At 46.0% G+C, this 21902-nt stretch overlaps 2 protein-coding genes across 2 annotated transcripts; one reads left to right on the top strand and one right to left on the bottom strand.

Moving 5' to 3' along the window:
* The first annotated feature begins 4837 nt into the window (after nucleotides 1-4837).
* On the top strand, nucleotides 4838-17091 carry LOC130472654 (zinc finger protein OZF-like). The gene is made up of 7 exons (XM_056844051.1): nucleotides 4838-4852; nucleotides 6343-6469; nucleotides 7191-7313; nucleotides 10125-10862; nucleotides 14671-14773; nucleotides 15416-15469; nucleotides 16971-17091. The coding sequence occupies exons 1-7, from the start codon at nucleotides 4838-4840 to the stop codon at nucleotides 17089-17091; spliced, it is 1281 nt and encodes a 426-aa protein (XP_056700029.1).
* Nucleotides 17092-17128: 37 nt separating this feature from the next.
* Nucleotides 17129-20602, bottom strand: LOC130472647 (zinc finger protein 239-like). Its single transcript, XM_056844038.1, has 3 exons — nucleotides 20541-20602; nucleotides 19769-20349; nucleotides 17129-17214 (listed from the first exon to the last, which is right to left on the bottom strand). Exons 1-3 carry the CDS (start codon nucleotides 20600-20602, stop codon nucleotides 17129-17131), a joined length of 729 nt encoding a protein of 242 aa, XP_056700016.1.
* Nucleotides 20603-21902: the final 1300 nt, after the last annotated feature.

Below are 21902 nucleotides of genomic sequence, written 5' to 3'. Positions count from 1 at the left end.
TGTATGAATCCTTTAAATGTACTGGTGTTTCCCCATGTCTGCATTCTAGCCTTATGTCTCAACGGACCTACTGAACCCGCGGGCTTTCTCTAATAAAACTTTTTAACTCACGATTATGTCTGGAGTAAAGTTCCTTTTCCGTGGACTGCCAAAAAAACAAATCAGTGGGTTATAGATCAAATGAAGCCTGAACTGACCCTAGAAGCTAAAATGACTAAACTGAGGCTGTCGTATTTTGGTCACGTCATGAGACGACAAGAATCACTGGAAAAGACCGTCATGATAGGAAAAGTTGAGGGCAGCAGGAGAAGAGGAAGACCCAACAAGAGATGGATTGACTCAATGGAGGGAGCCACAGCCTTCAATTTGCAAGATCTGAGCAAGGCTGTCAAAGATAGGACATTTTGGAGGACTTTCATTCATAGGGTCGCCATGAGTCGGAAGCGACTTGACAGCACTTAACACACACAAAGTTCCTTAGGAGAGAAACGCAACAAGGTACTGAAGTCTCACACCACCCCAGCTTCACCAACCCCTTAGCTTTCTGTGCCCACCACATTATTTTATTGTTTATTTATTTTATTTATTTATCTGTACATAATCCATGGGCTAATTCCCAAAGTAGAGTATTTTAAATATATTTTATTTGACCCCCCAAAAAATCTATTCTGTTAAAGATATCAACTAGAACTGTAGCATGTGGATTTTAATTAGTTTTATTAAGAAATTTAGAAAACTTTACATATTTTGGGTATATAATGTAATGTAATCATTTTACAACTGCCTGTATATGGGGAAGAATCATAAGTATTAAAAACAAATAGGGAATTAAATTACAAATGTTAATTAACAGTCAATTAGGGAAATTAAAGAGCAAGATCTTTATGGCCGCAAGACTTTGTTGTGTTCCACATTGATAGTCTTACCATGAAGAGCTAAAATAAATAGTTTCCTTCCATCTTCTCCACTTGAGCGTCCTACATAAAGTTCCCCATGTGTAGAGCAAAGGCGCTGCGAATCAAGCCAACTATTTTTTTTTAATGATTATACCGGAGATTTATCGATGCTGATTGCAAAACTTAGTTGGATGGGAAATAGAAGACTCTTAAATTGAAATGGAAAGTCTGTAGGTATTATAGGCATTATTAGAATAAATACATTCTGGACTAATTATTGTTGTCCGTTAATCACATCTACAGCATCATTTCTTAGTGCTCAAATTGCTTTTTGGAAATGCTGAGTTCTGTAGATCTTCCAAGTTCTCTGCCATATTCCCCATGTTTTTCATGGATATTTTTACTACTCTGCCAAGTATAGCACCATTACTTAATCACAAGAGATTCTGTGCAAATTCACAATGTGTAGCATAACCAGTAAGTTGTACAGTTATATTTTTCCCTTGGCAGCATTTTTTGACACTACTCCAGATTTATGACGACTTGATGCAGACCTGCAATTTATCAGCGTTAGTCCCTCCTCCTGAGGTAACAAGAAGACACCCCCAGCCAATACAATGGTGACTCCTCCCATAGTTACATCTGCTTCTGTTTTTTGTCTTCTCTTTTTAATGAAGTGATTTTGAATTGCAAGTTGCCTTGAGCAGGATTCTGAAGAGGTGGCATAAAAATATTCTAAATGAATAAATACACTTAAGTTATTTCTTTGTAAATACTACAGTGTGTGGTCTAAAGCTTCTAACGCAGCCTTGTAAGACACAGTGCACTCATCCTAAACCTGCATTTAATGTCATTTTGTGTATTTAACGGATGTTTGATTACTGAAAGAGCTGTTCTGTCTCTTGCCGAATACCTGATGCAGCAAATGCCAGAATGATCATCCTTTTCTTGCAAACTGCAGCCAAAAGCAGATTAAGCAATGTTCCCCTGAAGCAGCATCTGTAAAAATTGTGGAACTCATTGCCGCAGGATGTGGTGAGAGCTGACAACTTGGAAAGCTGTGAAATGGGAGTGGAAAAATCCATGGAGGGTGAGGCTCGCAGTGGTTACTAATTGTGATGGAGATCTGCGTCCTCCTGTTCATATCACTTACTGGGGAGCCCAGGGAAACATTTGGCCTTACAGAAATATAGAGAGGAGACCGTTAGCTCACTTGCATGCAAATTTGTCACAGAGATTGGATGTGTTCCTGAACAACTTGGACTCTTTATACGAGAAAATAAGCCAAACTTACAATAGGACCAAAGGAACAGTTTTGAAGAAATTACTGGTCTTTGGTTCTTGTAGGTTATCCGGGCTGTGTAACCGTGGTCTTGGAATTTTCTTTCCTGACGTTTCGCCAGCAACTGTGGCAGGCATCTTCAGAGGATTAACACTGAAGGACAGTGTCTCTCAGTGTCAAGTGTGTAGGAAGAGTAATATATAGTCAGAAAGGGGTTGGGTTTGAGCTGAGTACTGTCCTGCAAAAGTAATGTGCTAATCATTGCAGGACAGTACTCAGCTCAAACCCAACCCCTTTCTGACTATATATTACTCTTCCTACACACTTGACACTGAGAGACACTGTCCTTCAGTGTTACTACTCTGAAGATGCCTGCCACAGCTGCTGGTGAAACGTCAGGAAAGAAAATTCCAAGACCACGGTTACACAGCCCGGATAACCTACAAGAACCAATGAACTCTGACCGTGAAAGCCTTCGACAATATTACTGGTCTTGTTTTGAAGGCCAGGGAGGTGGACGCTGTTGCGGTGTTCCTGCCCGTGGGCTTCCTAGAGGCTGCTAGTTGGTCACCATGTGAACACAACACTTGACTTGGTGGGCTTCCAGTGTTGAAAACAAGACCAGCAATTTCTTCAAAACTATTCCTTTGATCTTATTTTAAGTTTGACTTATTTTCACAGATAAAGAGTCCAAGCTGTTCAGGATCATATACGATCTCTGTGACAAATTCACTTGCAAGTGCGCTAACGGTCATCTCTTTGTATTTCTGGAAGGCCAAATGTTTTCAAATGAGAGCCAGCCATAGTTGGATACACAATCGTCAGTAATTCTAACTACTCAATAAGCAATTGGGTTGTTATTTATTTTATTTAAAATATCTCTGCCGCCTTTCCACCCCATTCAGGCTCCCCGAGGTGGTGAACATTAGAACATTTCAGATGTTAAAAAGCTTTTCAAATTCATGTAAATATTTAGAACAACTGAAACATATAAACACATGAAACTATATGAGGAGGAAGGATAAGAGATAGCGAGGGAACGCCAAGCCAAAAAAACAAACACAAAAACTGTTCCCCCTCTAGCGGAAGTCAATGATAGAGGGAGAGAGACAGATCTTTGGGTGAGGGAGAGTACATCCTTTCAGTATCTGGATTTTATATTCTGACTTGTTTTGAAATGGAAAACACTTGCAGCATACTAGTGAACAGATTTTTATAGCGCTTTCAGAGGGTAGCCGTGCCAGTGTGCAGTAGAACAGCTAGATTTGAGTCAAGGAGCATCTTAGAGACCAACAAGCTTTCCTGTGTATCTGGGGAAATTTTTTGATTCTTGAAAGCTGATAGCTGAAAAAAGCTTGTTGGTCTCAGAAGTGCTGCTGGACTCGAATCTAGATGTTGTCACATTTGATGTGACTCTGTGACTGCTGATCCCTCTCAACACTATTACTCTGTTGAGCATCATCTTTGAGAAGACCTCTTCAGTGGTAAACTTGTCTGAAGGTCTGTGTTGTAAACACAGGGGATATACTGCCCCACTCCCTGCTTGCGCAGCCTCCACCTTTCTGGCGAGGAGGAGGTAAGCCGCTGTGGGTCCCCTTTGGGGGAGGAAGGCGGCCTGGGTGAAGGAGAAGCTTGACTCAGGCGAAGCCCCCTCGTTTGCCTCATGCACCCAAAACCTGTGGCAGGGAAGCATCAGACTGACAGCTTGGCTGGAAAGACCCGGTAAGACAAGAACGTGGGGAAAGGAGTTTTGGTCCTGCGCACAGAGGCGGCTGCATTTTGCCAAACACCGAAAGGAATCGGCTGGTTCAGAGTTGTTCGTAAGAGATGCGGGCCTTGCAGATTCAGTAATGCCGATATATTGAAACGGAGACAGGTGTTACGGCAGAGGTTACCACACTTTTACTCCCAGCGATGTATCAAGAGTTTGAAAATGTTATAAAAAATACTGTTCGCACTTTGTTTGGCCCCTTGAGCTGTGAAGACGTCTTCCAACCATTTTTTAGCCGTGGCATCCAAAAACCCTTTTAAAGCAATGTTTTTATATAACATTTCCAAACTCTACTAGGAAGCCAGAGCGCTGCGTCAGGCAGGCAGCCCTTTTCCTTGAAGGCAGCGCAGTCCTCAGCGCTCATGATCATGGTAATCACCGCGTGGTTTCCTTGGCCAGAGGGCATCCACCTGTTGAACTCCCCTCCGAAAAGGAGGAGCCCTGGAGACAATGCTCCGTCAGGGGGGGGGAGGGTTTAAAAATGAAGCAAACAAACAATCCCATGGGCCACGAAAGCCACATAAAGTCAGTAGTGGCTGTTGAGGAATAGACGAGGAACTTTCCCCGGCCGTGTTGAGTTGCATGGGTTTGCATGGAGTTTGATTCAATGTAGAGAAAACGCCTGCCTCTCTCATCCCCCCCCCCGTCTCCAGTGGTGCCGCCCGCCTCCCCCTCCCCTCTGCACCTGGGGTCGCAGGTGCGGGGCTGCCCTTTGCAAGGCGAGGACCGGGCAGGCAGGTCCGGGGGGAGCATCTCGTCTCGTCTGGCACTGCTGCCGGGCTGGCTGGGGCTGCCTTGCAGAGAGGTCGCGCTGCTGCCGCCCCTTCGCCCCCCGAGGAGAGGGGAGGGAGCTCTGAAGCCGGGGCCGCTTGGAGCAGGTGGGGAGACATGCCTGGCGGCTCGGTAAGCGCTTCCCTCCGCCGCCTCCTTTCGTGCCGGGGGTTCCCCACCTTACGCGTTTCTGCTTGGGCTTCAAGCAAGGGCTGGGGGGCTGTGCCAAGGGCGCATTCTGCGTACGCTCACGAGCCCCCTGCAGTTGTGGGCTGGTCTCCTGCGCTCCAGGTCTGAGGTGGGGCTTCTGCAAAATGCGTGGAAATCCAGCCCGAAAGGCGCCCGTCTGAGCTGCACACCGAAGAAGACCCGCTTGGAAGGCGGGTCTGTAGCAAAAGCGGGGGGGCTCTGGCGGGACTGACCGGCTTTGGATTGCAAGGACGGGGTGGGGGGATCATGTTTTGGAGTCCCCCCCCCTTGCTAGAAAGTTCTGGGAAAATACCGAAAAGGGCCACTTGCAGCAACCGGGCGACTCTCTGGACTGATGATCACAGAACTGCCGAAGTCTGGTTTCTTAGGAGTGTGTGTAAAGTGCCTTTTGGGGGGTTTTATGGCAAGAGACTAACAGAGATGGTTTGCTAGTGCCTCCCTCTGCACAGCAACCCTGCTATTCCTTGGTGGTCTCCCATCCAAATACTAACCAGGGCTGACCCTGCTTCGCTTCTGAGATCTGACGAGATCAGGCTAGCCTGGGCCGTCCTGGTCAGGGCCTGGTTTCTTATGAAGGACTGTAAACTGTCCACAGGGGGAAAGTCTTTTCTTAGACGGGTCGGTGCCGGGAACCTTGGGAGGGAAGGCGACATGGTGGCCAAAGGATCCTTCCTCGCTACAAAGATACAGGGCGTTCTTCTGAGGTTCTCCCCCCCCCCCCAATACCTGTATTTATACCCCTTTTTGGATCATTCCTACATCATCTCCTTTCCCACCACTTAACAGAGCATAGCAACACCATGCATCCATAGCAACACCATGCATCCAATCTGCAAGGAGAGAATTCATACTGAGGGTGAAATTCTTGAGTCCCAACAAGAGTTTTTACTATCCAGATTGCTTACTTGGAGGCAGAAAAAGTTTTAAGACAACTTTATTGTGCCGTGGTCAAATAACCCTTCCTAACTATTCTTTTGAGTCCTACCCCTTCAAACACATGTATTTATAACCCCCTTTTACATCATTGTTACATCATCTTGTTTCCCACCACTAACAGGGCATAGCAATGCAATGCATCCATTCGTCTACCAGGACTCGCTTCCCTAGGTAATGGCCTACAATGGATTTGTGTCCTTAATTTCTCATAAGCAGCTTCTTGTCCTTCTGCTAACTCCTCCAGTTTAAGAAAAAAATGGCATCACTCATGCCGATAGACACATTTTTGCTTCAAGACCATGGAGTCAAGAGCTCTGTTTGTGCCTCAAAATCACATAGTGTTAATAGCATATTCCGGTTGCATGAGGGTCTGGGGCCTACTTGTTTTACTGCCACACCACACGTCCACCCAGATGCCCCTGCCTTCCCCTTTTCACTCTTGGGGCGACTTTGGACAACTGTTCTCTCTTTTTCAGGAGCCTGTGAGTTTTGAAGATGTGGCCGTGCATTTCACAGAAGGGGAGTGGGCCCTGCTGGATCCAGAGCAAAGAGCCCTCTATGAGGAGGTCATGCAGGAGAACTACAACGCCGTGGCCTCCCTGGGTAAGGGTCCCTGCCCACTCATTTCCTGGGCCCATGGATTTCCACCGGGTTCAGGCCTCAATGGCCAATGTGGCAAGACGGTCTCCTTTTCTTTCCCCATCAAACTGCTCTGAGCAACTCTGAGGTCCTTTGGAAGCTTATCAATGAAACGATCAGAAATGGCAGACAAAGTTCCCTAAAAGTCAGCTTGCCCACTGTTGGCTCGGCTGACCGTACCCTGCATTGTGCTCTGGAGCAATGGGTGGGGGAGAGCTCTGAGTGTGTTTTAGGGCCCGGTCTGGGTTGATGTGGGACACTATGCCACCCGGTTGTTCTCCTCAGTGCTCTAACTGGCCTGGATTCACTCTTGAGAATTGGCCCAGAAACCTCTGCAGCGCGCAGATGAACAGGGCTCTACCAGACCAATAAGGTTGCTGAGTGTGTTTGTATGGTGGGGATTCCTCAGCAGAGAGGTCGAAGTGGAGAAGCCTTCCCTAGAGGCAAGGAGCTTGCAAGCCACTTGTCTATTGCAGGCTGAAGACGTGTGCCGAGATTAAAGCCAGCAGAGTGGTGTTTCCAAGCTCTGTCTCAGTTCATCACTTGCCTGCGCACAGCAGGATCCGCACCTTCTTCCCCTCTTCGATGGACAAATGAAAATCAGCTCTGGCTTCACCAACTGTAAGCCCTGGTACATGACACAGATACAAAAGGGCTCCTGACCTTTTCTCCTGTTTCCTTCCAGCCAGAAATGCAGGATACCCAGTTCCAAAGCCAGACCTGATCTGCTTTGAAGGAGGGGAGGTGATTTGGCTACCTGAGCCGCCAAAGATCGCCGAGAGGCATGCGGCTTCAGTCTCCAGCTCAGGTAAGGAGTCTGAAGTGCCGGCTGAGATTTCCCTTGCTGATGCTGGTGTGGCCCAGTTCCCCTCCACCCCTGGCACAGTATTAAATGCAAGCATTAATAGTTAAGAGGTTTGTCTTCACCTCCTGTGGCAGCCATTTCCACTTGGTGCCCACTATACTCTCTGTCAAAATTGCAAAGGCCCTGGGAGGCTTAAAAAATTGGGGACTCCTGTTTGAAATGTTTCAGTAAAACATCCTCAGCTGTACTTGGAGAAGAGGAATGTGAAGCAAGGATCAGTAAGTAATCTTAAGCAGCCATTGGATGCAACCAGTAAAAGTGAAGTCCGAAGTCCTCCAAATCCAGTGTATTGAAGACACCATAGATGTTCTAAAGCATCATACTATGATTATCCACGACATAATTCTTAACACAGTTCCATCTGTGGATGCTTAAATCCAGAGACTATATCCAGAAAGTTATAAGACAGATATTTCTACAAACTAGAAAAAAGCCCCATGTATTATAAAAATCTGAAAACTTAAAAAAAAAAAATACACCAGGGGTATAACCCCCCCCCCCGAATACTAGTAGTGCTGTTACCTTTATGAAATGAATTCCCTCTGAGACCTCAGAGGCCATTCTGGAGATTGTTGTGGAGGCAACCACAACAATGCTGCCAGCCTTAGTTTCTTAGATTCCTAAGGAAAAAAGGAGGGGAGGGGCAGGGCCCTTACCAAGTCCACCCCTGCTCCCCTACCTCCTGCCCTGGAAGGACGATTCATCAGGCTCAGGGCCAGCTCCAACAAGGCAACTTGCGCTATGCCGCTTGCCCAATTCACCCAGTGCTGCTTTCATACCATGGACGTCCCATGTTTCAGTCGCCTAAATGGTGCTTTTTTAAAATGTTTCCACATGGCATCACCTTCTGTTTTTGCACAGACCATAAGTAGCCCATTGCTTCTACAAAAGAACAACCATCTTGCTTTATTTTAAGTTATTAAAAAAAAGGTTTTTCCTGCGGGGGACACCATCAGCAGGAGCAGTTCCTTGTGTCTGAAGGGGAAACAGCAGTAATTGCAGGACTTTGATGTCTCTCTTTTCATTTGCGGATGACCGTAGGGGGCCGGTCCTTTGCAGAAATTTGCAAAACAGAAGAGAATCCCCTGCCTTTTAGACAAAAGGGAGGGGAATTTCAGAAGTGTCTGGAGATGTCTTTGCAAGTACATGGAATTAAAAGAAGTTTTGTAAAAGGTATTGTGTTATTTCTATGCAGCAATACCCATGGGCCTTCAAACAAAACAGGGTGGGCTGAGAATCCTGAGGGCTGAGCCAGTGTGGTGTAGTGGTTAAAAGAGTCAGAGTAGTATTTGGGAGGCCCAGGTTCGAATCTTCACTTGTGCCATGGAAGCTTGCTAGGTGACCTTGGGCCAGTCACAATCTCTCAGCCTAACCTACCTCACAGGGTTGTTGTGAGGATAAAATAGAGGAAAGGAAAAGGATGTAAGCTGCTTTGGGTCCCCATGGGGGAGAAAGGTGGGGTATAAATAAAGTAAGTAAATAAATTGCATGAGAACACAACCGGAAGAAAACTGATTAACCTGGAATGTCTGGATTCTCCATTGCAAGGCTGATTTAACACAGAACTGCATGAGCAACCAGACTGTTCCCTAGTAGAATCAGCCCAGGTGTGGCGATGGCTGTAGCTGGGTGCCACTCAGCTTGCCTGGGCCCAGTAGGAGCCTTTGCACAACTTGCGCAACTTGGCCAAGGAGCCTGGCAGTGCCCCCCACGCAACTCCCCTGAGCAGTTTGTACCGTACAACATTTGGAAGTTGGCCAGACTTGGGAAAGAGGAAATAATGTGGGGAGGGGGATACAGGAGGAAATGAAGTGACCCCAGAGGTCCTTGGGGTTCCCTGCTTGTAATGTCCACATTTGGTCCTTAGCTGCTACCTTCTGACGAGAAGGGAAGAATTGTGAATATGTTCATTACTTTTCTCCCAAATAGGCGCTGGGCAGGTCAAAGAGAAGGAGAAATCCCTGCCAGCAGAAAATGCTCCACTGGTGACCCCAAAAGGGACAGAATTGCAATGGGTCAAAGAGAGAACTTCCCAGGATCGGAGGGGAGGGGGACAGTATGAGACTGAAGAAAGGCCAGGGAGGTCCCAACAAAAACGTCCTCAGAAGAAAGTCAGTTTTGGTGTGGAAAGCCATGATGACCACCATGAAGAAAGAGTCCAAGAGGGGAGTCGCAAAGATGGGACTCAGAAGCCACTCAAAGACCAAGCAAGAACCTCCTCCCTTCACACCAGCAATGCAACCCATGCAGCAGCAAAACGGTTTCAATGCTCAATCTGTGGGAGAAACTTCATGTATCACAGTGTACTTGTTATACACGAGCGAACCCACACAGGGGAGAAACCCTATGCGTGCTCAGTCTGTGGGAAATGTTTCAGATTCACATCAAACCTTTCTCGCCATCAGAGGGTGCACGCAGAAGAAAGACCCTATAAATGTTCCGATTGTGGGAAAAGTTTTAAAATGGCTTCATATTTCAAAATTCACAAAAAGGTCCACACAGGAGAGAAACTGTTCAACTGTCTAGAATGTGGGAAAGGATTTATAACAAAACCTAATCTTATTAAACATGAGAGAATCCACATCGGAGAGAAACCATACTCTTGTTCAGAGTGCAAGAAGAGCTTCAGAGTAAAAAAAAGCCTCCATGAACATATGAGAGTCCACACAGGAGAGAAACCATACAAATGCTCACTCTGTGAGAAGAAATTCAGGCAGAAATCAGGTCTTGCGGTGCATGAGAAATTCCACCCAGGAAAGGAATCCCATGAGTGTTCAGAGTGTGGGAAAAGCTTCAACAATCCTTTACGCTTGCTGAGACATCAGAAGATACACACAGGTGAAACTCCCTATAAATGCTTGGAGTGTGGGAAAAGTTTTACCTCAAAGAGCCATCAAGAGAAACATCGAAGAATCCACACCGGAGAGAAACCATACTCTTGTTCAGAGTGTGAGAAGAGCTTCAGCGTAAAATCAAGCCTTCATGAACATGTGAGAATCCACACAGGAGAGAAACCGTACGAATGCTCGCTCTGTGGGAAGAGATTCAGGCAGAGATCGCATTTTGCTAAGCATAAGAAATTCCACCCAGGAAAGGAATCCCATGAGTGTTCAGAGTGTGGGAAAAGCTTCAACAATCCTTTACGCTTGCTGGAACATCAGAAGATCCACACAGGTGAAACCCCCTATAAATGCTTGGAATGTGGGAAAAGCTTTGCCTCAAAGAGCAGTCAAGAGCTACATCAAAGAATCCACACAGGAGAGAAACCATACCAGTGTCTGGACTGTGGGAAGAGATTCAGTCATCAATCAAACCTGCAGGTACATAAAAAAAGACACACTGGAGAGAAACCCTTTAAATGCATGGAGTGCGGCAAAGGCTATATTACTAGTTCAGGCCTCATAAACCACCATAAAATCCACACAGGAAAGAAACAATCTGAATGCTCAGATGAGGGGGAAGGTTCCAGAAAGAGGACTGACCTGCCCCAATGTAAGAGAGCCCGCACACAGGGAAAAACCTTTTCAATGTTTACAGTGCGGGAAGACGTTTGTGAAGAAAACAAATCTGGCTGCCCGCAAGAAAATGCACAGACGAGAAGCGTTAGAAAACAGGCTGAAAGAGAATCTTTGCTGTGAGGTCATAAATAATTATGGGTTGAAAAGTCTGTTGTGAGTTAATCTTTGTCCAACTCAGTTTCCACCAACAAAAACATAAAGAGCAATTTTTTTACGATAGCAGGGGAATGGTGTAGATCTTGTTTATCTTGATTTCAGTAAGACTTTTGATAAAGTTCCCCATAATATTCTTGTTGACAAATTGGGAAAATGTGGTTGAGGGTTGAGATCCTATTACTGTTAGGTGGATCTGTAACTGGTTGACACCCAAAGAGTGCTTGTTAATGGTTCCTCATCCACTTGGAGAGGAGGGACTAGTGGAGTGCCTCAGGAATCTGTTCTGGGCCCTGTGTTGTTCAACATCTTTATAAATGATTTGGGTGAAGGTATAGAGGGAATGCTTATTAAATTTGCAGATGATACTAAATTGGGAGGGGTAGCAAATACAGTACAAGACAGAGCCAGGATACAGGTAGATCCTCACAAGTTGGAGAATTGGGCTAAAACCAATAAAATGCATTTCAACAGAGATAAATGTGGGAAGAGGTTCCATTTCAAAGCAGCCCTGCGGGCACATGAAAAACGACACACTGGAGAGAAGCCGTTTAAATGCATGGAGTGCGGCACAAGCTATATGTACGGTGTGGGAAGAAGTTTGTGAAGAAAACACGTATGACTGCACACGAGAAAACACAGAGACAATAAGAGAAGTATTAGAAAAATATTCTGAAATTGAATCTTTGCTGTGAGGCCATAAATAATTATGCATTGAAGAGTCTGTTGAACGCATGTACACACGAAGCTGCCTTATACTGAATCAGACCCGGGGTCCATCAAAGTCAGTATTGTCTACTCAGACCAGCAGCAGTTCTCCAGGGACTCAGGCAGAGATTTTTCACATCACCTGTTTGCCTGGTCCCTTTAACTGGAAATTCTGGGGATTGAATCTGCTACCCAATACGATGAAATTAATTTGGAAAACATACTGCCTGATAAAAATCCCTGGGCACCCAGACAAGCTGCCAAATTTTGCCTCAGATTATGTAAGACTCGGGGAACGGTAGTAAAGCTGTAGACTGTTATTCTTCTGTTGTATTGAATCATTGTTTTAAATCTGGAACTTTTGTTAAATCTTGTGATAACTTTTATTGTACTGGTCAAAGACGGCAATAAATTTTATGAATATGAATCTGGGACCTTCTTGTTACTTGAGGTAAGAAGCCATCCCCATCCAATACAATGGTGATTCTTCCCATAGTTATGTCTGTTTCTGTTTTTTGGCTTCTCTTTTTAATGTTGTGATTTTGAATTGTAAGTTGCCTCAAGCAGGATTCTGAAGAGGCAGCATAGAAATATTCTAAATGAATAAATACACTTAAGTTATTGCTTTGCAAATACTACAGTCAGTGTGTGGTCTAAAGCTTCTAACGCAGCCTTGTGAGACACAATGTTATTTTGTGTACGTCTCTCGCCGAAAGCATCGCAGCAACACCTGATGCAGCAACAGACAGAATGATTATCCTTTTCTGGTAAACTGTAGCCAAAAGCAGATTAAGAAATGTCTTTCCTGTTCCCCTGGAGCAGCATCTGTGAAAATTGTGGAACTCCCTGCCACAGGATGTGGTGAGGGCTGCCAACATGGAAGGCTTGGGAATGAGAGTGAAGAAATCCATGGAAGGGCTCTCAGTGGTTACTAATCGTGACGAAGATCTGCTTCCTCCAGTTCATGTCACTTGCTGGGGAGCCCAGGGAGGTGGATGCTGCTGCAGTGTTCCTGCCTGTGGGCTTCCTAGAGGCAGCTGGTTGGCCACCATGTGAACACAACGCTGGACTTGATGGGCCTTTGGTCCGGCATCAAGTGTGGCTCCTCTTATGTTGTTATACCACCTGCCGTGTTGAAAACAAGACCAGTAATTTCTTCACAACTGTTCCTTTGATCCTGTTAAAAATTTGGCTAATTTTCTCATATAAAGTAACCAAGCTGTGCAGGATCTTTTCATTGCAAATTCGCTTCCAAGTGCATTAGCGGTCATCCCTGTGTGGTTTTGGAAGACCAAATGTCTTCAGATGAGAGCCAGCCATGGTTGGAACACAATCGTCCGTAATTCTGACATGATTAGCAATTGGGTCATTATTTTATTTGAAATATCTGTGCCGCCTTTCCACTCCCTGAGGTGGTGAACATTAGAAAGTTTCAGATACTAAAAAGCTTTTCAACAGCATGAAAATAATCAGGATAATTAAAACATAAACACGTGAAACTGTACAAGTGGGAAGGATAAGAGTTAGCGAGGGAACACCAAGCAAAACAACCTGTTCACCGTTTGGCAGAAGGCAATAATAGAGGCAGACAGACGGCTCTTTGGGTGGGGGCAATACATCATTTTGTTATCTGGATTTTCTATTCTGACTTGATTGGAAATGGAAAACCCTTGCAGCACACTAGCAAGCAGATTTTTATAGCGCTTTCACAGGGTAGCTGTGCCAGTGTGCAGTAGAACAGGTAGATTTGAGTCAAGGAGCGTCTTAGAGACCAAGAAGCTTTTCCAGGTATCTGGGGAAGGGAGCTTTGAATCTCGAACGGTGATAACAAAGAACCTCTGGCAGGGAAGCATGAAACTGCAACCCTGAGTTGAGCCGTTTTGAGCCTGGCTGGAAAGACCCGATAAGAAGGTGGGAAAGGAATTTTGGTCATGAGCACAAAGGGAGCTGCATTTTCCCAAACACCGCAAGGAATTAAGAGATGTGTGTCTTGCGGATGCAGTAATGCTGACGTATTGAGATGGAGACCGGATGTCAGAAAAGAGCACTGCATCAGGCAGGCAGAACTTTTCCTTCCAGGCAGAAGCTCTCAGACCTACCAGAGATGGTCTGATTTGGAGGTTGCTGAAGATAGAGTTAAGACATGAGGAAACTTAGGCAGGATGACTGGTCCCTTTGTGTGTGTGTGTGTGTGAAGTGCCTTCAGGCGACCCCTTTTGGGGTTTTTATGGCAAGAGACTATCAGAGGTGGTTTGCCAGTGCCTTCCTCTGCACAGCAACCCTGGTATTCCTTAGTAGTCTCCCATCCAAATACTAACCAGGGCTGACCCTGCTTAGCTTCTGAGATCTGACCAGATCAGGCTAGGCTGGGCCATCCCTTTAGGGATCATTTAAATCCAGCCCCCATTGTTAACATTGACAAGACCTTGGGACCCATGAAGGCCACCCCTTTCCACCCTGGACCCCCGTCCATCCTGGTGCCGGAAACCATGCAAGGCCCGCACTACACAATGCCTGGCTTCCAAGTCTGTCCCAGGTCCTGTGATAGATTTGTTCTGGGAGTTGTGTGCTTGGAACTTGATTTCCAGACTTGTATTGGCCCGATCAGGAGTACGATAAAAAAAACAAAAACCCGTGTGATTTCCTTGGCCAAAGGGCATCAGCCTTTTGAACCCCCCTCCGAAAAGGAGGATCCTCGGAGGCCAGTCTCCGCCACGGGGGGGGGGGTGGTGTATGAGTGAAGCCAACAAATAATCCATGGGTCAGGAAAGCCAAAGGTCGCATAAAGTCAGTAGCGGCTCTTGAGGAATAGACAAGAAACTTCCCCTGGCCTTTTTCTTCTTTCCCGTGTTGGTTTGCATGGGTTTGGATGCAGTTTTATTTAACGTTGAGAAAAAGCCTCCCCCCCCCCACTCCTGCAGTCTCTGAAGCCGGGCGCGTTTGGAGCAGGCGGGGAGACGCGCGCCCCATGCCTGGCGCCTCGGTGAGCGCTTCCCTCTGCGTGCCCCCCTTTTGTGCCGAGAGGTGCCCCCTCTTCTGATTTATTCCTTTTCTGCTTGGGCCCGTCTCTTAAAGCAAGGGCTGGGGGGAGCTGTCCGAAGGGAGCATTCTGCGTATGCTCAGGAGCACGCTGCCCTTGTGGGCTTGTGGTGTGTGTTCCAGGACTGAGGTCAGGCGCTGCAAACCAGGTCCCAGGGGGCCACAATTCCTTGAAATGAAACCTTAAAGCCGCCAGTTTAAATTGCAGACCGAAGAAGACCCGGTTTGAAGGCGCCGCTGTAGCAAGCGGGGCGGCTCTTGCAGGACTGGCCGACTTCGGATGGCACAGACGGGGTGGGGGTAGGGTTGCCAACCTCCAGGTAGCTTGGAGAAGGGAAAGTACCACAAAGTTGATCAATGCAAATACAAAATTTAGTGACAGTGCAGTGAAGCAATGAGTGCAAAAAAGACGAACAACGAACAGACAATACAATACTAATTATCTCCACTTAGCTCCAAAGGGAGTCAATAATATTCCATCTCAAATATTGTCCAATGAGTCCTGCCGGACTTCCTGTGTGAACTTGATATTGAAGACGGTAAGAAAAATCAAGTTGCAAGTTGGAACGCAGTCCGGATTAACTTTCAACATGTAGAATTCCGCTTAATGTATTGTTATTCCTGTAGGAGCTTTGGTCTCCTGAAGTTGAACTATTCGCTGATGAAGCCGCCAGCGTGGCGGTGAAAACGCAAAGTTAATCCGGACTGCGTTCCAACTTGCAACTTGATTTTTCTTACCGTCTTCAATATCAAGTTCACACAGGAAGTCCGGCAGGACTCATTGGACAATATTTGAGATGGAATATTATTGACTCCCTTTGGAGCTAAGTGGAGATAATTAGTATTGTATTGTCTGTTCGTTGTTCGTCTTTTTTGCACTCATTGCTTCACTGCACTGTCACTAAATTTTGTATTTGCATTGATCAACTTTGTGGTACTTTCCCTTCTCCAAACGACTAGTAGTACCCAGTGCCTATTTTCTTCAGTCAACCTCCAGGTAGCAGCAGGAGATCTCCTGCTATTACAACTGATCTCCAGCCGATATAAATCAGTTCACCTGGAGGAAATGGCTGCTTTTGCAATTGGACTCTATGGTATTGAAGTCCCCCCCTGCCCAAACCCCGCCCTCCTCAGGCTCTGCCCCCAAAACCTCTCACCGATTGCGAAGAGGGACCTGGCAACCCTAGCTGGGGGTCATGTCTTGGGAGTCCCCTCCCCCTTGCTAGAAAAATAACGAAAAGGGCCCCAGTGTAGCAATGGGGCGAACTCTCTGGACTGATTATCATAGAGAGGCTGAAATCTGGTTTGTTACGGAGGACTGTAAACTTGCCACAGGGGGAAAGTCTTTCCTTAGACTGGTTGGTGCTGGGAACCTTGGGAGGGAAGGCGACATGGTGGCCAAAGAATCCTTCCTCGCTACAAAGATACAGGGCGTTCTTTGAGTCCCACCCCTCTGAATACCTGCATTTATACCCCTTTTTACATCGTTGTGGACATCATCATCTCCTTTCCCACCACTAACAGAGCACAGCAATGCCATGCATCCAATCTGCAGGGAGAGAATTCGGACTGAGGGTGAAAATCTTGGGTCCCAACAAGGAGTTTACTATCCGGATTACTTACTCGGAGGCAGTAAAAGTTCTAAGACAACTTTATTGTGCCGTGGTCAAATAATCTTTCCTGACTATTCTCCTGAGTCCCGCCCCTCTGAATACATGTATTTATACTCCTTTTTTACATCATTGTGACATCCTCTCCTTTCCTACCACTACCATAGCGATGCAATGCATCCATTTGTCTGCCAGAACTCACTTGCCTAGCTAACGGCCTACAATGGATTTGTGGCATTAACTTCTAATAAGCACCTTCCTGTCATTCTGCTAACTCTTCAGGCAGGTACAAAAGTTCCTTCTTCGCTCTCAGCAAGAAAAAAAAAGGCATCGCTCATGCTGACAGGCACGTTTTTGCTTCAAGACCACGGAGTCAAGAGAACGCTGCCTCAAAACCACATAATGTTTATAACACATTCCAGTTGCATGAGGGTCTGGGGGCTACTTGTTTTATTGCCACACTGCCCACCCACCCAGATGCCCCCGCCTTCTTGTCCATCCTTTCCCTTTTCACTCATGGGGCGACCTTGACCAATTGTGCTCTCTTTCTCAGGAACCCATGTGTTTTGAAGATGTGGCGTGTATTTCACAGAAGGGGAGTGGACCCTGCTGGATCCAGAGCAAAGAGCCCTCTATGAGGAGGTCATGCAGGAGAACTACAGCGCCGTGTCCTCCCTGGGTAAGGGTCCTTAACCTACTCATTTCCTGGGCCCATGGATTCCCACCAGGGTCAGGCCTCAATGGCCAATGTGGCAAGACGGTCTCCTTTTCCTTCCCCATCAAACTGCTCTGGGCCACTCTGGGGTCCTTTGGAAGCTTATCAGTGAAAAGATCAGACATGGCAGACAAAGTTCCCTGAAAGTCAGCTTGCCCAACCAACAGGCTGACCGCACCTTGCGTTATGCTCTGGGGCAAGGGATGCGAGGAGCTTCGAGTGTGTTTTAAGGCCCGGATAAGAGTTAGCGAGGGAACGCCAAGCCAAAAAACCCACAAAAACTGTTCCCCCTCTAGTGAAAGTCCTGTACAAGCAGGAAGGAAACCGAGGGAGACAGAGCAGCTCTTTCAGTAATCAAACATCCATTAAGTACACAAAATAACATTAAATGCAGGTTTAGGATGAGTGCACTGTGTCGCACAAGGCTGCGTTAAAAGCTTTAGACCACACACTGTAGTATTTACAAAGAAATAACTTAAGTGTATTTATTCATTTAGAATATTTTTATGCCACCTCTTCAGAATCCTGCTCGAGACAACTTGCAATTCAAAATCACTATATTAAAAAGAGAAGCCAAAAAACAGAAGCTGACGTAACTATGGGAGGAGTCACCATTGTACTGGCTGGGGGTGTCTTCTTGTTACCTCAGGAGGAGGAACTAACTCTGATTAGTTGCAGGTCTGCATCAAGTCGTCATAAATTTGGAGTAGCGTCCTAAAATGATGCCGAAGGAAAAATAGAACCATACAATTTACTGGTTATGCTACACATTGTGAATGTGCATGGAATCTCTTGAGATTAGGTAATGGTGCTATAACACCTGGTAGAATAGTAGAAATATCCATGAAAAACACGGGGAATATGGCAGAGAAGTTGGAAGATCTACAGAACTCAGCATTTCCAAAGGGCCGTTTCAGTATCCAGAAATGATGCTGTAGGTGTGATTAACAATTAGTCCAGAATGTATTTATTCTAATAACGCCTATAATACCTACAGACTTTCCATTTCAATTTAAGAGTCTTCTATTTCCCATCCGATTAAGTTTTGCAATCAGCATCGATAAATATCCGGTATAATCATTAAAAAACTGTTGGCTTGATTCGCAGGGCCTTTGCTCTACACACGGGGAACTTTATGTAGGATGCTCAAGTGGAGGAGATGGAAGAAAACGTATTTCTTAATAAAACTAATTAAAATCCAAATGCTACAGTTCTAGTTGATATCTTTGACAGAATAGATTTTTTTTTGGTCAAATAAAATATATGTAAAATACTCTACTTTGGGAATTAGCCCCTGGAGTATGTACAGAGGCAGGGCCCCTATAAAATAATATGGTGGTGGGCACAGAAAGCTAAGGGGCTGGTGAAGCTGAGATGGGCCCAGAGGAATTAAGAAGAGAATATCAGCCCTGTTGTCGGAGGAAACTGAGTTGGGCTGAGGCTCAGTGGTAGAGCATCTGCTTGGCATACAGAAGGTCCCAGGTTCAATCTCCGGCATCTCCAGTAAAGGGGACTAGGCAAGTAAGTTATGTGAGAGACCATGGAGAACCGCTGCTGGTCTGAGTAGACAATGCTGACTTTGATGGACCAAGGGTCTGATTCACTATAAGGCAGCTTCATGTGTACATGTGTTCAACAGACTCTTCAATCCATAATTATTCTGTGATTTCACAGCAAAGATTCGCTTTCAGCCTATTTTTCTAATGCTTCCCTTATTGTCTGTGTGTTTTCTCATGTGCAGCCAGATGTGTTTTTCACAAACTTCTTCCCACACCTTAAACATTGAAAAGGGTTTTCCTGTGTATGTACTGTTTCATTGAGGCAGGTCAGTCCTCTTTCTAGAACCTTCCCCCTCATCTGAGCATTCAGATGGTTTCTTTCCTGTGTGGATTGCATGGTGGCTTATGAGGCTTGAACTATTAATAAAGCTTTTGCCGCACTCCATGCATTTAAACGGCTTCTCTCCAGTGTGTCCTTTTTCATGTTCCTGCAGGTTTCCTTTGAAATGGAACCTCTTCCCACAGTCCAGACACTGGTATGGCTTCTCTCCTGTGTGGATTCTTTGATGTTGCTGTTGACCCCACTTTGAAGAAAAGCTTTTCCCACATTCCAAACATTTATAGGGGGTTTCACCTGTGTGGATCTTCCGATGTCTCAGCAAGCGTAAAGGATTGCTGAAGCTTTTCCCACACTCTGAACAGTCATGGGATTCTTTTCCTGGGTGGAATTTTTCATGTATAGCAAGACTCGATTTCTGCCTGAATGTCTTCCCGCAGAGCGAGCATTTGTACGGTTTCTCTCCTGTGTGGACTCTCTCATGTTGACCGAGGTTTGATTTTTCGCTGAAACTCTTCTCGCACTCTGAACAAGAGTATGGTTTCTCTCCAGTGTGGACTCTCTTATGTCGAATAAGTTTAGGTTTTGTTATAAATCCTTTCCCACATTCTAGACAACTGAACACTTTCTCTCTTGTGTGGATTCTCTCGTGCAGAGTCAGTATTTTTCTCTGATCAAAGCCTTTCCCACAATGTGAGCACCTAAATGGTTTCTCTCCTGTGTGTTTAGTTGTATGACGTTGAAGGGCTGAACTTTGACTGAAACTTTCCCCACAAACTGAGCACTGATGTTTATGCATTCTCCGTTCATGGTTAATACGAGAAACCCTATGACGGAAACGTTTGCCACATTCCAGGCACTCATATGGTTTGTCTCCTCGGTGGGTTCTCTTATGCATTATAAAGCTTGAACTGCACCGAAGGTTTTTCCCACACTCTGTGCAGTGGTAAGGTTTCTCACCAGTGTGAATTCTCTCATGCACTGTAAGGCCTGCCTTATTCCTCCAGCCTTTCCCACAGTCTGAACACTTATACAGTTTCTCTCCTCCATGGATTTTCTTGTGCCTACTGAAATTTGACCGGCAATTGAAGCTTCTCCCACAGTCTGAGCATTTATAAGGTTTGTCTCCTGTGTGGATTCTCTCATGAACAACAAGGCTGTCTCGCAATCTGAAGCCCTTTCCACAGTGTGAGCATTTGAATGGTTTCACCTGAGTGTGGGTTCTCTCGTGTCTAACAAGATGGTTGTTAGTACCAAACCTTTTCCCACATTCTGAACATGGATATGGTTTCTCTCCAGTGTGGACCTTTTTGTGATGTTTGAGGCCTGAAGCAGCTTTAAAACTTTTCCCACAATCGGAACATTTATACGGCCTTTCCTCTGTGTGCACCCTCTGATGGCTAGAAAGGTTTGATGTAGACTTGAAACTTTTCCCACAGACTGAACATGCATAGGGTTTCTCTCCTGTGTGGGTTCGCTCGTGTATAGCAAGTGGACCGTGATGCTTGAAGCTCCTCCAACAATGTGGGCATTGAAACGGTTGTGCTGCTGCATGGGTTGTCTTGCTGGTGTTAAGGGAGGAGGTTCTTGCCTGATCTTTGAGTGGCTTCTGAGTCCCATCTTTGCGACTCCCCTCTTGGACTCTTTCTTCATGGCGGTCGTTGTGGCTTTCGACGCAAGCACTGGCTTTCTTCTGAGGTTGCTTTCTTTGGTGCCTCAATGGCCCTCTCTGAGTCTCATATTGTCCCTCTTCCCCCCATTCCTGGGAATTTCCCTCTTGGACCCATTGCAATTCTGTCCTTTTTGGGGTTGCCAGTGGAGCATTTTCTGCTTGCAGAGATTTCTCCTTCTCTTTTACCTGCTCAGCGCCTGTTTGGGAGAAAAGTGATGAAGAACATAGTCACAATTCTTTCCTTCTCTTCAGAAGGTAGGAACTAAGGACCAAATTTAGACATTGTAAGCAGGGTACCCACAATGACTTCTCAGGTCACTTCATTTCCTCCTGTATCTCCTCCCCACATTATTTCCTCTTTCCTTGCTTTCTTCTCTTCTCCCCACTTAACAACCAAGTTTTCTTTTCTCCACTCATGAACACAAGAGGCTGCCTTCTACTGAATCAGACCCTTGGTCCATCAAAGTCAGTATTGTCTACTCCATGGAATCAAGAATGGTACTCAGACCGGCATCGGCTCTCCAGGGTCTCAGGCAGGGGTCTTTCCCGTCACCTACTTGTCTGGTCCCTTTAACTGGAGATTCCAGGGATTGAACCTGGGACCTTCTGCATGCCAAGCAGAGGCTCTACCACTCAGCCACAGCCCCTCTCCATCGCTCTCCAGGGTCTCTTTCTCATCACTTGCTAGCCTCGTCCCTTTAACTAGAGATGCCACTGGGGATTGAACCTGGGACCTTCTGCATGCCAAGCAGAGGCTCTACTAGTGAGCCACACCCCCTCCCCAGTCTTCAGCTTTATTTACTATTTACTTAATTTATACTCCACCTTTCTGCCCAATAGGGACCCAAAGCAACTTACATCATTCTCCTCTCCATCATGTTATCCTCACAACAACCACAAGAAGTTGATGAGGCTGAGAGTGTGTGGCTGTCCCAAAGTCACCCAGCAAAACATCCATGGCAGAGTAGGGATTTGAACCCGGATCTCGCAGATCCAAATCTAACACGGCAACATGATACACACTCAGCTTTCCTTCCTTCCCTCTGCTAATAGCCTCTTCCTGTGAAAAGTCTGGCCAAGCTACAAAAGTTGTAATGTACATATTGCTCAAGTGAGTGGTGTGGAGGGGCACTGCCAGACTTGTGCGGAGCCTCCTACTGGGACCAGGTAAGCTGTGTGGCACCCAGTTATGGCCCCCGCCACACCTGGCCTGATTCCACGCTAGGGGGATTTTCTGTGGTAGTCTGGCTACTCATGCCATTCTGTGTGAAATCAACCTTG

The sequence above is a fragment of the Euleptes europaea genome, chromosome 1, assembly GCF_029931775.1.
Source record: "Euleptes europaea isolate rEulEur1 chromosome 1, rEulEur1.hap1, whole genome shotgun sequence".
Taxonomy (NCBI): domain Eukaryota; kingdom Metazoa; phylum Chordata; class Lepidosauria; order Squamata; family Sphaerodactylidae; genus Euleptes; species Euleptes europaea.
The sequence above is the reverse complement of the archived record's forward strand: the minus strand, read 5'-3'. Positions and strand labels throughout refer to the sequence as shown.